The sequence below is a fragment of the Nannobrachium achirus genome (genome assembly GCF_963921795.1).
Source record: "Nannobrachium achirus genome assembly, chromosome: 17".
In the NCBI taxonomy this organism is placed as follows: Eukaryota; Metazoa; Chordata; class Actinopteri; order Myctophiformes; family Myctophidae; genus Nannobrachium; species Nannobrachium achirus.
Window position 1 is genome coordinate 13,615,059 of NC_137824.1, and position 20,738 is coordinate 13,635,796.

Genomic DNA, 20,738 nt, shown 5'->3' on the forward strand with positions numbered 1-20,738 from the left:
GACGATTATGTAATAATTGTGACAGCCCTACAAGCTCGTTGTAAGCTTGTGGACAGGCCATTTGTTTTTTTGCTGTGCTTGTATGACTAAGAAGGATGTTAATGTACAAACTTAGACGTTATGAACATACAAGGTTTCTGCTCGACAAAACAATATAGGAACAACAACCACTAAGCATATTTATCAAACGTTGTCTCCACATGCACATCATCACTGTAGGCCAGGGCAGAAACCTTGTATATCCATATTTGTATGACAATTCCTCGACGAATGCTGTGTTTTATACGTTTTGGGCAGTAGAAGCAAAAGATCACAACGTGTTGCGCTTTTTAGCTTTTTTATACAATATTTTCCTATAATGGCATGGACAAAAATGGGACAATAGATTGAAAATGGATACGTGTGTCTGTGTGTTTCATCGATATTGAACCAATGAACTGTATTGGCAAGAGATTGTGACTAAATAAAAACAATCGTAAATAATAATAATAATAATAATAAAACAATAACTATGTTGTCTCCAATGGAACACAGGTTAGGCTGTTTTCCCCCATTACCTAAAAGCAATAAATGCACTTACGTTTTCCCCTGGAAGAAATCACCTGCATAAAATCTAATGTATGAACGAAAGAATGTTTTTAGACTCCAATAGAAACCCATTTTAGAAGATTTTAATTAAAACAAAAACAAAAAAGAATCCCAAGGGTCCTTTTTCTCCCTCTAGGCTCTACACCAAATATCTTTACCAAAATAGCTGATCTACAAGCTCACAGATGTGAGGCTAATGTTTGCCTCTTCTGACATGCCCAGAATAGGGACTCTAAAGGTTGATGTGGGGTTATGATACATAGGCAATATTTTAATCCGTTATGATCACTTTTCCTTTTGTCATGATTCTTAAAAGCCCCAAATAGACATACACATTATGGCCAAATCTACCTGAATTTAAGTTTATATCTCGACACACAGCACAAAATGTGTAACTGGTTATTCGGTTTAAATCTTAAAGTGATCTTAAAGAAAAGAGCTACATTTATGTTGATAATTCAAACGGGTGTAAAGGTTTAATTTGTTGTAATTGCACTTAGAAATGAACTGAAATCTATTGACTTATGTTTAGTACGGAAAATACTACAAGTCAAGACAAGCGAGTTCATTGCAACCTGGAAGAATCGTGGCCCATTAGTTGTGATGAAATCTAATTGTGAGCAGGGGGGTCATGTGGGTCATCAGGAGATGGCAATTGGCACTCCCTAGTGTTCAGAACATGTAACCTCAGTTATTCAGTTATTCATTTCTTTTATGCATTATAATTAGCCTCCTAAACCACCAACTTCCGGAAGTTAGTGGTTTACGAGGCTACATTATAATTTCCCCCCACTACATTTGTTGCAGATTAATCTGATTTCATCGCAATCGTTGCCCTGGCGATCTAGCCTAACATGTGACGCATGTTATAATTTTCATAAGCCTTTTATTGTTTAATGCAACCAATTCATTTATTAACCACTTTCCCAGTTTTGGGAATGTCATAGGCGAACATCTTCAAACATGTTGTCTGTTTTGCAAACAAATAGTGAAAATATTTTTTTTGCCACCCCCTATTTCTTTCTGAAATTACACCTCTGCTTGTGAGTCCCAACCTTACTTTTCTCTCTAACGACTACTTAAAACCTGAGAGTGCCTGTTCCCGCTCATGCTATTGTAACTAATGAGATGATTGAATTAGAGTCATTCCTTCACACTATAGAGCCCCAATCGATGCCAGGGTTTTTAAATCAATTTGTAAAAACTTAAATTTGATTATGTTCAGTTTGAGAACTTTTAAAGTGAGCTTGTCAGCTGTGGATTATGCTATTTGTTGAACGTTTTCAAATGGTTTTTAAAATATCATGCCTATCAATGTCAAGTAATGGCTGATAGATCAGGCAGCCAAACCGATACATGTTCCCACACAGTTCAGATGTCTCATTTAAAGTGCCTAAAAATGTTCCATGTGTCTCCCATGGTGGTCTAGCATCGCAATGACTTAAATGCTCTTAAACTCAGTCCATTTCTGCTTCATTTTAACATAAAGGGAGGTGGCCATAAGGAGTGGCCAATATGTTTTTTTTATTTTTTATTTTTTTATTACATATAGCTCCTGCAAAAATATGAATGAATGACGTTTGATGAACTGAAATGTTGTTATTGTCATTGAGCAATAGGACGTTCTTATCAGGTGGTTTTGGCTGACTGTGCTAATAATCGGCTTCCGTGTTGTCTAGTTACCAGATTCATGAATCACATCACGTCACTGTTATTATTTAAGTGATAACCTTCACAAACTTCTTCCTTAAGTCAAACTATGAGGAATTAAAAGACAAAGCGTGATATCATTTCACTGTTGACGCCCAAATGGACATGTTCAAACTGCAGGAAGCTGTTTTGTACAGCCTGTTCCGTTATATCCCGACAGTCTCTTAATACAGTACATGGATTTAATGAAAGCTGCATATCCTTGCTATTTGGGCAGAAACCTCTCTTTGCCATAATTGTAACTTTCTTTGTGTTGTTTCGTAAATGAACACCCAAATTCAGGGGTCTTCAACAGGGGGTCCGGGACCCCTAGGGGGTCCTCAGAGTTACTACAGGGGGGCCGCCAAATCTTAGCACCCTATTCTATTCCCTATTCTGAGTGGAACATTAGCCAAAAATAGCCGATCTACAAGCTTACAACGCCTCGCGCTGCGAGGCGTTGTAAGCTTGTAGATCGGCTATTTTTGGCAAAGAGGTTTGTAGAGGGAAAAGAAGAGCGAGAGTATTTGATAGTTCAAGTGGTTCAATGTCTGAAAATACACATGTTGTCATCCAACATGATGACAGAGCTGTCAAATAAGTCTAAGCTGTCTAAGAAATCTATGAACATTTATAATCTGCCACACATTTTATATAATATGTAGTACTTTAGGGGTCCATGCTTCATCTCTCTCTCAACTAAGGGGTCCTTGGCCTGAAAACGTTGGAAGACCCCTCCCCCGGCACACAAAAGCATCAAAAGTAGCAGATCCACAAGCTCGAGAAACGGCGTGAAGCGACACGCTTTGAGCTTGTAGATCTGCAACTTTTGCTGCGTTTGAATTTGAATACTGAAAAAGTAACAGTTTTGGACATGTTGAGGTTTCCACCTGACCTGACAGAGATGAATATATATATATATTCCTTTCAATATTCCTTCCAGAGTAGTAGAGAGTACTGTAGGTTAACAGGCCAAGTCAAGACCATATCCTTTGTTTTAATGATTGTTTGTTTGCTGGTGTGTCTTGGGGCTTCTACTCAGCAAAAAGAAACACACAAATATAAAGAAGCACACTCAGAGTAATACAATGATTAATGCCAGTATGAAGTCTTTGTTCTCTGCACATTGTCATGGTGACTATCATACCTGTGGATCAACTTGTAAATCTGAATAAAGATTGTTGTTGTTGTTTTTCTAAATTATTGTTTCGGGTTTTGTTAATTTTATGTCTCTGTCACTCTCCCCCATTTCCTTTGCGGGCCGCAATTTGTTTTACTAAGGTTATGTTCAGGAATACGTTTATGTTCAGGTACAGTTAGGGGAAAAAAAGAAAGAAAAAGCCTTATAGTATTAGTCTATATACTGTAGGACGAGTGGTTGAAACTGGAAAGTGACACTGGATGGGTGACATATTTTCGTCAAAATATATATTTTTTGTCGTGGACAATGGACATATCACGGAAAACACATAAAGAGACAGCCCTGAATGACCATAACAGGTCTGTAACTCTGAGAGGAACCGTGTGATCCATTTGGTTCATTGTTCATTTGGTTCCATTTGTACACTCAGAGTTATGGGCGTCCTTGCAAACAAAATGTTTGAGAACCACTAGAATAAACCCTTTTGCAAATCCCGCCCCATTCTGCCCTGTTACTATGATGGGACATTAACCCTGGGCAGATTGTTTTTATAGTGGAAGTGGATGGGATTTATTTTTCCCTTCATAGCCTCATTACAGCTATATAAAGTACCAAAGGAAAAACACCTAGGTGATATTAATAAAAAGGGAAGACAAAGGTACAGTAGTTACATTGCAAAACAGGGGATTTACCCGAAAATATATGTTTTAATTTGTTTAATCCCAGTGGGACAGAATCCTTTTTGCAGATTCTTTTATAGTGGTAGTGGATGCGATTTTTTTTCCCTTCATAGCCTCATTACAGCTATATAAAGTACCACAAAAAACACATCTACGTGATATTAATAAAAAGGGAAGAAAAAGGTACAGTAATTACATAGCAAAACAGTAGTTTTCCCCCGAAAAATAAATGTTTTAATTAGTTTAATCCTCTGGATCAGAGATAGAAAGAGAAGCGCATTGCATCTTGGGTACTAGGAAGAGGACAGAGAGAATGTTTCTCCTCACATAATAGGCTGGCTTTTCGTAATTCTGCCCATTTAAATTATATGTACCCAATCGTGACTCTTAGACCATTGATAAGGTACATGTGAACTAGTTTGTTGAAGCTTATTCGTTATGATGAGCGAGATCGCTTGACGCTTGCCGTCGCTATCACCGTACCGGCCGATCTCCGTGTCGCGCAGTGCGGACAGTTTTTGAAAGCCTGAAGCAACATTCTCCACTGCACAAACTCCACCCCCGATAGCAAAAAGTGAATGATTTTTTCTGGTTGGCCAGTCAGGGAGTCTCAGGGACCAATCAGACGGCTGACAAACGGTCTATTAGTGGACTCCTAATGTGCCATAGTGTTATAGTAAACTAGAGTCATCATACATTATGCACAAAACCTGGAGACTTGACATTCAGTGATTATGGGTCTTAATGGCGAAAATGTCTGGGAACTCAGATTATGGGTCTTATGATCAAAATGTATAATGTTATGTAAAACAGAGAACCTAAACTTAAGTTTGCCACGAACAAGGCCAAGTCTTTACCACAGACACATGTGTCCGTGTACGGACACATTGAAGACCCCTGACCGCAGGGCCACTGAGCTGTACTGTCATCATGCTCACAGTGGAGAAGAGGTGCTATACAAATGCAGCATGTGCTAGTTTCTACGGTTATGTTGCAACAGTAGAAGCTGTGCAGATGTCTCTCTCTCTCTCTCTCTCTCTCTCTCTCTCTCTCTCTCTCTCTCTCTCTCTGGCTAACATGTTTTTCGGTTTCAGTTCTCGTTTGTCAGCTTCCTGTTGCCTCTGTCTGACTGTGTTCTCAGTGTATCCCTGGCTGGTTGCCACGACAACTGTGTAGACCACAGGGAGGCCATTAAGTAACGGTAAACAGACTCCCTGGCAATGGGACGTGTTCATTTCTCCCAACAGCAGTAGGCTATATGATCCCTCTCTAATCTACAGTAGCGAATCAAGCTTTGTTTTCGTATGAAGGACTCCCAATTAAATATGAATTTGGCCGCAATATTGGAAATATTTTTGGTCTCCCTGCTCTTCTATTGAGACATTTAGATCACACCAAAGGTCATGTCTGACCTGTAGACACAGGATCTGACATCTGACACGGATGTTGACCTGATGGTCAAGATTCAATTTCTCCCCAAAACAGAAAGCAAGCACTTAATGCAAGAAGCTGTGTTCAAATCCGGGGTGGAAGAGGAAAGGTCCTGGGGTACCCGTTTAGGCCTACATTGTGGTCCTACTGTATCTGCCAGAATATTGCAATATGATAATTCTCTTGGGTCAATATCATGTAGGCTAGTCCAATATTAATTAAGGGCCGATGCATTGGGAGCGACTCAATTATGAAAAGAGAAAGAAAGTGACTTCTAAAATGACTTCACAGGTCATTATTCCACTTATTGCAATGTTTCCATTCTCACATTATCGGCCTAAAGAAATATTACATTTGATATTAGAAAAGCCTTCCATGGTTCACACTCATTCTACAGTGACATATTTTTGTCACCAGGTGTCACTATAATTATGTCCTTTTTTAAAGATCATGGCTGAATAGCAGGCTATAGATTATATTTACAGTGGTTCTCAACCTGTGGGTCGGGACCCCCAGGGGGGGCCCCAAATTATTTTAGGGGGTCCCCAGATGATTAGCTTAATGTGAAACATTGTTTTCTCACTGAAAAGTGAAGAACCCAAGTTACCCAACATAAAGTTTAAGTGTATAGAGGGTATCTGCACATTTCTAAATTGACAAAGTTAAACATTGGCCAAATTGTCAAATATTAGAGGCAGAAATTGTGATAATAGTCGATCTATATGCTCACAAGGCGTTGTGAGCATGTAGATCTGCTATTTTCACAATAGAACCGTCTTATACAAAATGTAATGCCTCAACTCTTTGTGCTCGTCAGGGTGGGGGGTCCCCAGTTAAAATATGATTATTTTGGGGGTCGCGGCCTGAAAAGGTTGAGACACTGCTATAGATTATACAAGTGGTTCTCAAACTTGTTCAAGTCAAGGATCCCCAAATTGATATGTATTTGGCCACAGACTCCCAACTGAAAATAGTTTGCCAGGCAGGGACCCCCAGAAGAGAAGATTTATGTTAATAAATGATCAAAACTTAAAAAATAAAATGTTTTAAAACAATTCTAAAATATCAGATGTACAAGCTTGCACGGAGCTTAATCTGCTATTTTTGCTGGGGACCCCCTGGGGACCCCCTCCTCCCCCCAAGGACCCCCGGGGGTCCCCGGACCCCACTTTGAGAGCCACTACTGGTTTATGCAACGTATGCCCTGTAGGAGGAATGTTGTGTTGATTGGGTTAAATGGGTCATGATGATGACGTATATAGGCCTGTGTGTGTTTAAGTGTTGCCACACACAATCCCACATGCTTAACTATAAGTAAGACCATAAGAAGCCTATTGTTTTTAGCATTCTGTCCTGTTGTCGTATATATGCTACTAGTGTGGGTTTTGACCAGCTCAGGCCTTGTGGTATGTCCTCCCTGAGATTGGGGTAAAGTTTGGGGTTTGATTCCATGCAGGGTCAGTCTGTATCATACAAAAATACTGAAAAAATGGGGTCCAATGCCTTCCAGCATTAAGGGTTGGACTGAGGGTGTTATAAGTCCCTGCAAAATATGTATTAGTGTCCAGGGGCTGTACTTGCAGATCAGTGTTTCTCAAATTTCAAGGTGTCCCCTTAACTCTGACAGTGTACAAGTGGAACCAAATAAACCCGTTAGGGTTCATTTGGTTCCATGTGTACACTGTCAGAGTTACAGACTTGTACGGGTCAATTTAGACCTCCCCAAAGGAGCCCACAGAGACCCTGGAATCCACTTTGAGAACCACTGTTGTAGATCATGGATGGGGGTTGTTGCCTACTTGTACATCATTAAACATTGTTTATTATGTTGTTGTTTGTGTGTGTATGACACTGCTTCTCAACACTGGGTCTGGGGACCACCCAGGCGTCCGTCCAAATGGACCCTATAAGGGTCTGTCTGTGTAACTCTGTTCCATTTGTACAGTCTCAGAGTTAAATTAACACTGAGGAGAGAAACTCTAAAAACTCGTTTTGGTCCATGGCCTAATTATTTAACACATATCATCAGGGCAGGAATTGCCCCTCAGTTTGGCCTTGTACCCCTCAAAGAAATGGCATGACCTGAGGCCACAGTGGCCTTAATGCCCCAGCTGACTGTACCATCTTTAGAGTCCCCATGTTTAAACCATTCCAGTGACTTTGATTGGTGCAGGGCTGAGCATGGATCAGATTGTAAATACCATAATTTATCTATTTCACTGCAGACTAGGTTATCACCCCTAACCCTTAAATTCAACAAATTCTTTCAATGGACTAAAATCTTGTTTTATTCGATGGCCTTCCTGCCTTGGCATTTGGCCTTTGTGCCAAGGACAACACCTAAGGCCTAGAAGCATAAATCGTCAGTGTTGCCAGATTTTGCGAGATAAATAAAAAAGAAGCAATAAAATAGATTGTTAAACATCTCTATTAGCCTACTTAGTTTACAAGAAGTCTACACACACTTAGAGAATGTAAAATAATTGTTATTATTTTGACCAACTTGTCTTAGTGTGCATGTTATCTCTCCTATATGGTAACACATCAATGCAGCAATTGTGGAAAAAATATTATCCAACAATAACACGTTTTGGGTCCAACAATAACACGTTTTAGGTCTCCAGATCTCATCAATATGTAGGGCTGTCACAATTATTACATAATCGTCTAATCGATTATTTTTCATAATCGTCATAATCGTTTCCATGTTGAAAAATGTTCATATATTTTTAAGAAAGTAAAAAATAGTGGAAATAGCAGATCTACAAGCTCACAACGCGTCGCATCGCGACGCGTTGTGAGCTTGTAGATCGGCTATTTCCACTATCAAAGTTATTTAAGTAGTAAGTTGTCAAATATGTCAGTCATTTCTTTGTATATTTAGGTTATGTGTCATATCTACCTACCATATCTACATGTGTGTGTGTGTGTGTGTGTGTGTGTGTGTGTGTGTGTGTGTGTGTGTGTGTGTGTGTGTGTGTGTGTGTGTGTGGACAGCTTTGTTTGTGTTTTCCAGCTGCTGCTGCTGCACACATCTACATTTAGCTTGACTACCATGTACAACTTCAAAGCCTAAAAGCCAAACAGAAATGTAATTATCAACGACAAATACACATCGCCAATTATTTGAGTGACAATTAATCGTCATGTAAAATGTCATATCGTGACAGCCCTATCAATATGGTAAGGTCCGCTGGCTCAAATGCCGATTAAATAATGGACCTTGGACCTTACGCCATGGAGACTTGAGTTCAATAATATTTTTTGTTTTTTTTGTCGCATTCCTAACACAAAAATGTCATTACAATAAATGTATGTACCACCATTGATTCCGGATGTGGACCCAAATGCTTTTGGGTCCCCATCCGGAATGCAGTGGGGGTAAATTTACTATAATCAACTTTGTTTCTTAGGAATGCGACAAATACAAAAACATATTATTGAAGTCTTCATGGTGTGAGCAATCAATAGAAGGAGAAAAAAAAGTCATTTTGGGGGTGAACTACTCCTTTACGTTTTTAAAATCACTGCTATCAGTGGTGTGTTCTAGACCAGTGGTTCTCAACCTTTTCAGGCCATGACCCCCAAAATAATCATATTTTAACTGGGGACCCCCTACCCTGACGAGCACTAAGAGTTGAGGCATTACATTTTGTATAACACAGTTCTATTGTTTTCACAATTTCTGCCTCTAATATTTGACAATTTGGCCAGTGTTTACAGTTTACAGTTTAGGCATATAGCAGACGCTTTTAATCCAAAGCGACTTACAATAAGCAAATAAACATCACAATAATAATCAAGATTAAGTGTCAGTACATCAACAGCAATATAACAAATGTGAATGAATATATATCTAGAAAAAAAAACTATATAATCCGTAAAAAAAAGGTTTCTAAAAACCTAAAAACAAATGCTAACTAGTGTTTAATTTGTCATTTTAGAGGTATTAAAAAGTACTTAAAGTGTCACTTTAGAAATGTGCAACTACCCTTACTACACTTAAACTTGGTTGGTTTGTTTACTGTTGAGTGAGAAAACAATGTTGTAAATTAACTTAGTCATCTAGGGACCCCCCCAAAATAATTTGGGGACCCCCCTGGGGGTTGAGAACCACTGCTCTAGACTTCTTGAGAGAAAACAAAACAAAAAACAAGCTCCAAAGTCGCTTATAACAAGCAGACCTGGCAACGTTGGGCCTCGGCGCCGGCCGCTGATTGGCCGAGGGCCCGCACGTGCGCAGAGCTCCGGTCTCTCTCGAGCAGTCAGTCCGTCAGTCAGTCAGCTGAAGACACAGAGAGAGCAACAACACAACAACAACAACAAGCAGAAAGACAACAAAAACCTCCTCATTCCGTATCTTTTACTCAAGTTTCGGGGGAGGTTTTTCGAGCCGATACCTTCTCTGTCGGCTAAAGAACACTTACGTGTATTTTTGTTTACGTTTTCATTAAGAAAATACAGCCAAAGCAGAGCCGCTAATACTGTAGCTTGTTCTTTTCTCCCCTAGCCAGGCAGGGAGTATTATAAGGTTAGTAATGGATGGATGGAGGATGCTGTTGTTTATTGTGTGAGCGCTTTAAGCTAACGTTAGCGGTTATTAACGTTAAAAAACATAAGAAAGCAACAGCCATAAGAGGGCTGAAGGTAGGCTATAGGTAGGTATAGCACTACTAGGGACTAAAGGTAGGAGTAGGACTACTAAGGACTAAAGAGGGGGATTATGGCAGCGCTGTGACTGAGTGACTTGTCACTGACGTGGAAAGAGAGAGAAAAATGTCTGTTCCCCAACTATAAGCTAATATTGGTTGTCTTTTACCTACTTACTTGCTTACTTACAAGCGTTTTGTGTGCTGCTACTATAGGTGTAGTATTATAGGTTTAATGTTAACAACAACAGTTGCTGCTGCTGCTGGTTCTGGTGGAGCTGTCAGTGTCAGCCTCTCCTCCTGTGGCTGCACCACCTGTCTGCTCTCAAGGTGACTAGGGGTGGTTGTTGCTCCATCCATCCTTCCACCCCTCCATCCTCTGTCACCGTGCCCTCCTCTGTGGGGTGACAGGCAGGCAGACATACTGACATACAGACAGATCCTGCATTCTCAGCCAGGGGACTCCTTCTTGGATGACTAAGCGGACGGGACTGCGCCTGTGTGTGTGCGCCTGTGTGTGCGTGTGTGTGTGTGTGTGACCGCTGTGATGCTATAAGAAGAGCGGCCGCCGCGACACCGAGGAGCAGCAGCTGCCGCTGGTGGTGCTGAGGAGAACATGTCAGAGTGGTGGGGATGCCTGTCCCTGCTAACCGCAGCGTAGTCCTCCAGGGTATCATCATACACCACCAACAGTACGCCACCAGCCAGCTCTTTGACTGGACATACGGCGACAACAACCTACTTTATCGTCATAGACTGACTAGCAGCGGCTCTGCAGACTATATGGATGGTGGTGGGGTCACAGAAGCATGCCCACCTCCTCCTCCTCCTCCTCAGCTGCCATCGTCACGTCACCCCACCTGGCTGGAGGGAGAGCACCCGCCGCCGCCGCTGCTGCCAGAGGTACTAGGGGTCGTGGGTGATATGGTGATAATTATATCGTTGAGATCAGACCTGGAATTTTGTCATTTTAGGGGCAAGCTAGGCCACTTGGCCTTTGGTGTTGTAAATTTCTTGAGGGCACACAGGCCAAATGCCAGCCAGGGCAGGAAGGCCATCAATTAAAACAAGATTTCAGTCCATTGAAAGAATTTGTTGAATTTAAGGGTTAGGGATGATAACCTAATTTGCAGTGAAATCGATAAATGATGGTATTTACAATCTGACGCATGCTCAGCCCCTCAAAGTCACGGTTTAAAGATGGGGACTCAGGGCAGTTAAGATTTAAGAATCTCAACAAAAGACACTGGTGTCGACATGACAAGAAAGAGACACCAGTGTCTACATATTGACAAGAAAGAGACAGAGGAGAAAGTGGTACAGTCAGCTGGCCTGGGGCATTAAGGCCAATGTGGCCTCAGGTCATGCCATTGGTTTGAGGGGCACAAGGCCAAACTGAGGGGCAACGGTGGCCATGGCCTTCATGACCTACATGAAATTCCTGCCCTGCCTTTTCAGAGATATCGTATATATAGTGATACAATGAGGGAGCTTGTTGAATTGTTAATACAGAGATTGATTGCAGAATTAATTTAAACCTGCATTTTGGTCTAAATCAGTAGTTCTCAATCTTTAAAATGTCAAGGTCTCCCCTTAACTCTGACAGTATACAAAATGAAACCAAATGGACCCTTACGGGTCAGAGTTACATACTTGTAGGGTCAACTTAGACCTCCCAAAAGGAACCCAGAGAGTCCCTGGACTCCACTTTGAGGACTACTGGTCTAAATGGTCTGACTGTTACTCCTTTTTTCCTTTTAGTTTTTGTTACCTTCTTGTGGGTGGTTGTACTGTTAACTGTTCTGCTGCTGTTGACGGCGCTCACCGTCATTGAAAGGGTTAATACCATGGCGCCGTTGACGGTGAGGACTGTGAATCTTACTGTATATACAGTAAAGATATTATTACTTACTGTACGTCGCTCCGGTCCCGCCCGCATCGGTAATGTCGGCGATTTGTTTACAACGCACGTTGGGCGTGCACGCGAAGTGAAGCTCCTCAATGTTAAGTCAATGGAGAGGCCCATAAAGAAACATCATTTAAACAAAATAGCCATTTTGAGACATTTTGCAGCAGATCTAAATGTAAACAAGGCACAAGGCAGGGCGCAGCCATCTTCCTCTTCTTGTCCCACACTGTCATGTGACTAGATGACGTAATCGTTGCCGTCAAGTGATAATCCAAAAAAACAAAAACAACCCCCCTCCAGCCCTTCAAAATAATAGCGGCGGCCTATGGAGGAAACTGCGTGGCACCGAGGCACCAAGCAACCTTCAGATTAAGAGGCACTAATTGTGTTAAGTGACTTGAAAAATAACAATTAAAAACCAACATGAAAAATTATCGTGATAAGATGTAGTGTACAATTTACAATTTAGGCATTTAGCAGACGCTTTTAATCCAAAGCGACTTACGGTACTATAAGCAGATAAGTAATTGATGCATTCATCAATATAATAAGCAAGATAATATTTCAGTACATCAACAACAATACAACAAATGCATAGGAATATCAATCTAGAAAAACAATAACATAGGTAGATCATGCACCTAATCAGTAAAAAAAAACTAAAAATGCTATCTAGCTTCATGTATGGTCATTGAGGGAAGGGGGAGTGTTACAGTAGTGCTATGGGTTTAGGTGGAGTCTGAAGAGGTGAGTCTTTAGTCCACAGCGGAAGCTAGGGAGTGAGTCTGTAGTTCTAAGTGCGACAGGGAGTTCACAGTTTGGGGGCCAGGATTGCAAATTGTTTAGGACGAGTAGATTTTTGTCCTGGGGTTTTTAGCGAGGGTTCTGTCAGCATCCCTGTGTTGGCTGTATTGTGATACAGCTTGGGGAAAATATGGTGATATTGTATTTGTCCATATATCGCCCACCACTAGCCAGAGGGGTGCTCCCACCACCACCACCACCACCACTACCAACTCCAACACCACCGCAACCAGAGGAGCTTCTTCCCATGTCTGCTGCTGCCAGTGCTGCCCACTCCTCCTCCATCATCCCCTCCGCCATCTCCACCTCGTCGGTCAGGTTCGTGCCGGCCTTCTGCCTGGGCGTGGCGGCCGTGCTGGTGTTCCAGTTCGCCTGGGGAGGCCTGAGCGTCACCTCGCTGTTCCTGAAGCTGTTCGTGTACGCCTCCTTCGCCCTGCTGTGCTTCCTGGCCGGCGGCGCCGTGCTGCTGGCGCGCAAGAGCCCCCCCAAGGCGGTACGCTTCGACCCGGAGCGCAGGCGCACGGCGGGGCAGCTGGAGTTCTTCGGCAAGCTCATGGTATGTATGGTTGGTTAGTGTGTCCTCCTGAATCTCTTCTTCTGCCTCTTCTTCTCGTCTGCTTTTCTCCCTCCTCTGTTAGGAATTAAAATAGTGTTTCTCAGACACTGGCGTAGGCAGGAATGAGAGTCAAGGTAGGCGAACTGCCAGGCGAAATGCCAGCGAAGTGCCAGCCCCCCTCTACAAGCTCACACAATGCGCTGCATCGCGACGCATTGTGAGCTTGTAGATCGGCTATTTTCAAATGGACAAAATGTAGTCCTATAGGGCTGAAGAGATTAATGTAGGCCTATAAGTAACTAGTAGGCTAACTAAAGTTGTCTAATAGTGGAGTACACAGGAGACAAAGACAATTTAGGCGAGCGGTTGTCATCGTACTTCTGCGTGCACATTTGATTCTTTGTAAAGCCAGGTGATGGCCCAAAGTAAAACCCCCCCTGTCAAGCGAGTTGAGTTGGCCTAGGCTATCGGCCGCCTACGAGAAGGAACTGGTTGAGCGACATTCTTTCGGAAGCCATTCAGGTCTTTACACAATGGAAAGAGATTTATTCATTCAATTTATATTCTCTAATTTAGGCTTGATCAGATCTCAGTTGGTAGGCGGTCGCCTAGTCCGCCTAACGCTGCGTACGCGCCTGTTGTCAGATGTTTTCGTGTCAAGGACCCCCAAATGTATATGTATTTGCCCCCCCCCCCCTTTTTATTTTCTTTTGTTCAGTTGTTTTCAATCGAAAACGTGAAAATGTGTTATTTTGATCAACGGCCAACTGTTATCTCTCCTATGGCACCATATCAATACAGCATGGAATTGTGGACAAAATCATATCCAGCGATAAGTGTCCCGTGGCTCAAATGCAGAATAAATAATGGACCTTGATATGAAAAAGGTTGAAAACCACTGTTTTAATGCTTTAGTTTCCAGATCACCGATCCATCCCTGTCAAACTGACCTGAGAACATGCTGTTCTTGTCTGTCTGTCTTTCAGGCTCGTTTTTTGGTGCCGGCTCCAGATTCAAACCAGAGCCGGGCGAGGGTGGTGGTGTCTCATAACGTGGACAAGGCCCTGAAGGAAGGTAATAATAACCTTGATTATCTTCATGAATAATGTGTCCACACATTTATGCAAAAAAAAAAGAAAGAAGCTCAGTGGCCTTGTGGTTAGAGTGTCCGCCCTGAGACTGGGAGGTCGGGGTTCGATCCCTGTCCGGTTCGTACCAAAGACTCTGGAAAATGGGACCCTGCAGTGCCTCACTGCTTGGCACTCAGCATCAAGGGTTGTATTGGAAGTCCCTGCGACATACTGGCGTCATGTCCAGGGGGTGTAATTGTACATCACGTCCAGGGGTACTTACCCATTCAGGCCGGGAACACATTTTGCTGTTTGGGAGGGGCTTACAGTACATGTACAGTAGTGATGCGCGGTGCGGCCCGCGCCCGCGGACCCCCGCGGTCAGCCCGCAGGCCGGGTTGAGCTGGGCCAAGAAATGTACACTTTATCGGCGGTGCGGGTTGAGGCGGTCTCGGTCTATAATGCGCACCAAGTGTCCTTCCCTATGCTCGTCAGCCAAACTGGTCCGTGTCATGTAATTCTAATTAAGTCCATTACTTCCTGTAAGTAGACTTGAAAATAAAACCATTTGCCTAATCATATTACAGGAGTAGCCTATCTTATTTTGAAATCCACCGCTTTGAGAGGAAGTGCGCTCTGCTTGCTAGTTGTTGGCTACTTTCCGCAGCCGATCTTGTAAACAGAACTCACGTGTGGACTAGTGTGGATTGTACAAGCTTTTGACTAAACTAAAGTTAATTTTATGATATGAAAACAATGCTCCTTTGACTTAAACAACATACACCCTTTGAAAGTTTGATCAACTTTGCACCTCCGCAGCCGATTAGGTAAGGAGCTGGTTAATTACCTTCTGCTGGTTCGTTGCATATTTGTTTTGTAGGCTAATTTCTGATTTAGCCCTATTCTATAGGTTAGGCCTAAATGGGTTAAAGTGTACATCAAGCTGCCTCATGCTACAGAAACAGCAGATAGGCTCCTGCCCTATGGGCCTCATGTCTCGACAAGGCTTACTTACTGACTTACATTTATGCAGAGAATCAGTTCTCATGTGACAACTTAAGTGGTGGCTTTAAAGGAATATTTGACGTGTCTACTCAGGCTTTTATGTGTGTGCTCCCCAGTAGGGATGGGACGATACGTGATATTATCGTTTATCGGGATAAAAAAACACTCACGATAATCGTATCGTGGAGATTTAATTTATCGTGATTTCGTTCTCCGTCATGCCCTGGGATCAATTCACCCTTTATTTGCCGAGCTGCATATCCGGTACCACTTAAACCCTCTATAATTGGTAAAAGGTACTTAATAATATACGTAGGCTACTTGATACAGTCTTTTTTCCACTCTCTATCAGGTGTCTTTGCCAAAAAATAGCCGATCTACAAGCTCACAACGCGTCACGTTGTGAACTTGTAGATCTGCTATTTTTTGGCAAATGTCCCACCCCCAGGATAATGGATTTGGATTATCGTGATAATATCGTAAATCGCGATTTCTTTTACACAATAATCGTGATATGACATTTTCATATCGTCCCATCCCTACTCCCCAGACAGTTTTGAAGTTGCTTCATTTTTATCAGACATGACCTCCTATATGAAACCATTGATTGATTGAAGGTTCTTTTTATTAGAGGTTTGCATAGGAAAAGGTACAGGACTGTACAAGATCAACTAAATGGATAAACACCACAAGAAAGCTTCAAAGTCCATTTTTCACCATGTTAAAAACACACATCCCTGGTTCTGGTGACTGGATATCGTCCTTCAAATGCGTGTGTTGACTTAATAGTTTTATATTTAATTAAAAAAAGAGAAGAAAACCAATAGAAGAAAACACATACGCACATTAGAAGGACAATATCAGTCACCAGAACCAGGAATGTGTGTTTTAAATGAGAACGTTTAGAATCAAGCAACTTAACACTGTCTGGGCTGTGGTGAAACACAAAAGACAGAGTAGACGTTAAAATTACCCCGGAGTTGTTTTAAGATGCGTTGTGAGCTTGGAGCTTGGAGGTCGGCTATTTTCGGTACTTGATACCACACTGAACTAAGCATACGTTACGTACGTGCATTCAAGTTCAGGAGAGTACTTTGGACAAGACAATTCTCTTGAATGCTGCCTTCAGGTATTGCATGGAAAGAAGGCATTTGCATTCTTTCACCATAGTAAAAATGATCTGGAGAGGGCACATTTTTTACAGAGGGATAAAAGGGCAGGGGCTCAAGCCCCCTTTGATGTCTGTGTGCACGTGCCTAGCCCATTCCCAATGGTGCCGAAAGTGTACTTGTGCATGGCAGCCCAAGCACCCGTAGAAAACATCCTTGTGGACAAAGTGTGGGTGTGCCTTCCACACCAGGGGGGTAGGGGTGAGATAGTAGATACCTGAGGGATACAGGTGTGTGTTTGTGGGCGGGGTGGGATACAATACAAGACAATACAAAACAACTACTGTATGAATAACACTGCAAGGCTAGACAAAGACACCATGCATGTCAATACCTTTAGACCAATACCCAGACTCTGCTCCGCCTTGGCCATGCCTTTAGGGAAGATTTATAAGAATCGTAGAAACTGTTACTCTTAACGTTTTCAGGCCAAGGACCCCTTAGTTGAGAGAGAGATGAAGCAGGGACCCCCACAACCTGTTCAAAGATTCCATGTAGTTTCATCGTTTGGTAGCGCAATCGTCAGTGTATTTTGGATTCATGTCAATTTGTGTTCAGATATTTAACCACTTGAACCGTCAGTACTTAATGAACTTGACCTTTCACTCTGTACTTAGTCTGCTCTTTTTCCCCTCTACACCAAAGCTCTTTGCTAAAAATAGCCGATCTACAAGCTCACAACGCCTCGCAGCGTGAGCTTGTAGAGCTGCTATTTTTGGCTAAAGTTCTCAGAATATGGACACTAGGGTTAAAGTGGTTGATATAAAAAAGGAGAAAAAACATTTCTATCACTATACGATTTGGAGGACCCCCTGTAGTAACTCTGAGGACCCCCTAGGGGTCCCGGACCCCCTTTGAAGACCCCTGTCTTAACCCATTAAAAACAGGACAGCATCCGTGCCATTTTAGATTTTAGCCAATTTATATAGTAAAATTCTTTCAGACCAGTAGTTCCCAAAAATAGATACAAGCTCATAGCACGTCACTTCGTGCCACACTGTTTTAGCAACAAATCTTCTGGGTCTGCTTGGAGGTCTGCTATTTTCAGTACTTGATACAACACTGAACTAAGCATACTCAAGTCAGTACTGGAGATGTGGCGTAACAGCATGGATTTCTACACAGAGAAGGCAATTCTTTCAACATAAGATGCTGCGTTCAAGTTCATGAGAGTTTGGAGACTTTGGACATGGCAATTCTCTTGAATGCTGCCTTCAGGTATGGCATGGAAAGAGGGGGCATTTGCGTTTCTTTCACCATAGTGAAAACTGCATTGATGGTCTGGAGAGGGCTCTTTTTTTTACAGATGGATAAGGGGCAGGGGCCCCTTTGATGTTTGTGAACATCACTGACCTTTTTGAATTATTACTGAGGTACTTCGGAGCTACATTATTCAACATTCTATGACCTGTCCTCTAACCCCGCCCCCTCAGCGTGGATTATGCACACACGCACGCACACACACACACACACACACACACGCACGCACACACACCGTTGTGGCTAAAATCCTGAAGCCATCTGTCACCTGACAGTAATGTCTTGATGATTGCTCCACTACAGACAGACTGTGCGTGTGTGTGTGCGTGTGCGTGTACGTGCGCAGGCATTGACACTAAGGCTTGCCCACCTGCCCCCGGCAGGTAAATAAAACGTCAGGGCAGGTGAAGTTTGCTTTCAGGTTGCCCGACTGGGCAAGTGCTCATTTGAGAGGGGACACAAACGTCTATAAACACAACACGGGTTATCTGTCTAAACACCTGAACATGGCCACAGTGGCCAGTGCGATCTGTCTTCTGGTCTGTGGAATGTAAAATAAGAGCACTATTTACCATAATGTGCTGTTTTTACTGTGGCTACTGTGTGAAACCATAGACATATTCAATCATAGCTACAGTATGTAAGTATTTGGATTTTGAGGTATTGAGGTGTGACATTTTTTATCGCACAGGCCCAGAAAGTAAATAAATTATTGTTAAATTGAGCGGTAATTAAAATCTTTACCGATCATTTTATAATGGACGATTTAATTTTCGGGCAAGTGGGCACGACCTCTGGGCAAGTAGAACATGACCTGTACTTGCCCGATGGGCAAGTGCCTCTGAGACCTTAGTGTCAACCCCTGGTGCGTGTGTGTGCGTGTGTGTGTGTGTGTGTGTGTGTGTGTGTGTGTGTGCGTGTGCGTGTGTGTTGGAAAAGGCTTATTATAAGTGGTCTGGCGGTAGAGTAAGGTAAGGTGAGAGGTCTCTGTGACATCACAGGGTCAAAGGTTAATCCAGATCATCTTTGTATCAGTAGTCATCGTTGTGCTACTACTCCATTCTGCCACTTAACCACTTAAATTTAGGCCTAGGATTATTGAATGCTTTAACCAGTGAAAAATAGCAGATATACAAGCTCCCAGCCGCGCTGCGAGCTTGTAGATCTGCTATTTTTGAAAAAGTCGTGAAAATGTGTGCAAATCTTTGAATACCGGTATATGTATTTTTAAAGCGAACGTTAGTTGCTTCTGGGTGGTCCCTGGAACTAAATATTTTGAGATGGGGGTCCGTGACCAAATACATATCATTTTGGGGGTCCTTCACATGAAAAGGTTTGAGAACCACTGACATAGTAGTCTCTCAAGAACAGACTGATTGAGCTCCAGTTAAGTGAAAAGGACCTTTTCTTTGACGATGGCTGGCCAGATTGCTGACATTGAAACAGGGTTTTCAAAAAACCTTAGAGGGATTCAAAAGACACTTATAGAATCGGGTCAAAATTCAAATTTTCACGATTTTTCAAAAATAGCAGATCTACAAGCTCGCAGCGCGGCACTCGGTGCCGCGCTGTGAGCTTGTATAGTTGCTATTTTTTAATAGTTAAAACTAAGGCTGGGACTTTAACTGATTAATTGCGATTAATTAATTACAGAAAATTAACGCGATTAAAAAAATTAACGCATTTTAATCGCACTTAGGTTTTGCACCACAGAACCTTCAGTTTCGGGCATATCGATCATAGCGATGCAGAGCGCTTTGCTTGGCCCAGTGGATGCGAAATTCAGGTTTAAAAACGTACTAGTTGATTCACTCGTACAACAAAATGAGTTTTACTTGAAAAAAAAATGCTTCTCAGGTCAAATATCGATGTGCGATTAAATCGCACATCGATTAAATGTGACATAGTGGGGCCTATGTGACGCGTTTTGCGTCATCGTTTGTGTTCATGGACGCGCTATCAATACAAAGAAGCCTAGATGCGCGTTCATGTTTCTGGCCCCAACCGTTAAAAAGCTGCAGTACCTCAAACGGCCACCATGACAATTTGGCTTCAGGCCTCCCCCTGGTGTCTGGGGGCTTGGGGGTGACCTTGCACGCCATGTAACTCCCATCTCCATTGACTTGATCTGTCAGTCATCCATTTGATGTCAAGGCACTTGGTTCCACACTCCCACTCAGAGTGTCATCCGACCCATTATTTTATACTTTAGCTATTGAAAAATAGCAGATTTACAAGCTGTTAGCTTGTATATCTGCTATTCTCTAAATAGTTAAAGCTAGGATCTTCAACCGGGGGTCCTATAGGGCCCTCAGAGTTACTACAAGGGGGCCACCAAATCCTTGTGTGATAGAATAATTCTTTTAACTTAACAACTTGAACCCTCGCATCCCTATTCTGAGGAGAACTTTATCCAAAAATAGCTGATCTACAGAGGCGTTGTAAGCTTGTAGATCAGCTATTTTCAGCAAATAGGTTTGATGTAGAGGTAAAAGAGTGAAAGGTCAAGTTGACTACATATCGACAATTTAAGTGGCTAAATGTCTGAAACACGAATCCAACATAGACTGATGACAGTGCCGTCAAACAAGTCGATGGAAATCTGCATGACGCATTCATACAATATGCAGAGGTGGTCCCTGTTTCATCTCTCGCGGTTAAGGGGTCCCCTGAGTTGAAGCATAAAATGATGGTTAAAGTAAGAAATGCGTAATAATGCGTTCCGGGACTTAAAGGGTTTATTTGTCATAGTGATGTCAAGGCTCTTGGTTCCACACTCCCACTCAG

General features: G+C 42.4%; 1 protein-coding gene across 1 annotated transcript in view; it reads left to right on the forward strand.

The window, feature by feature from the left end:
- Positions 1-13,156: 13,156 nt before the first annotated feature.
- The window catches only part of snx25 (sorting nexin 25), a gene marked incomplete at its 5' end in the record, with an annotated part of 45,086 nt that continues 37,504 nt past the window's right edge, over positions 13,157-20,738 (forward strand). The window contains 2 exons of the mRNA XM_080746530.1: positions 13,157-13,447; positions 14,434-14,521. Coding sequence (XP_080602656.1) covers positions 13,157-13,447; positions 14,434-14,521 — 379 coding nt within the window. The remainder of the gene's footprint in view (positions 13,448-14,433; positions 14,522-20,738) is intronic.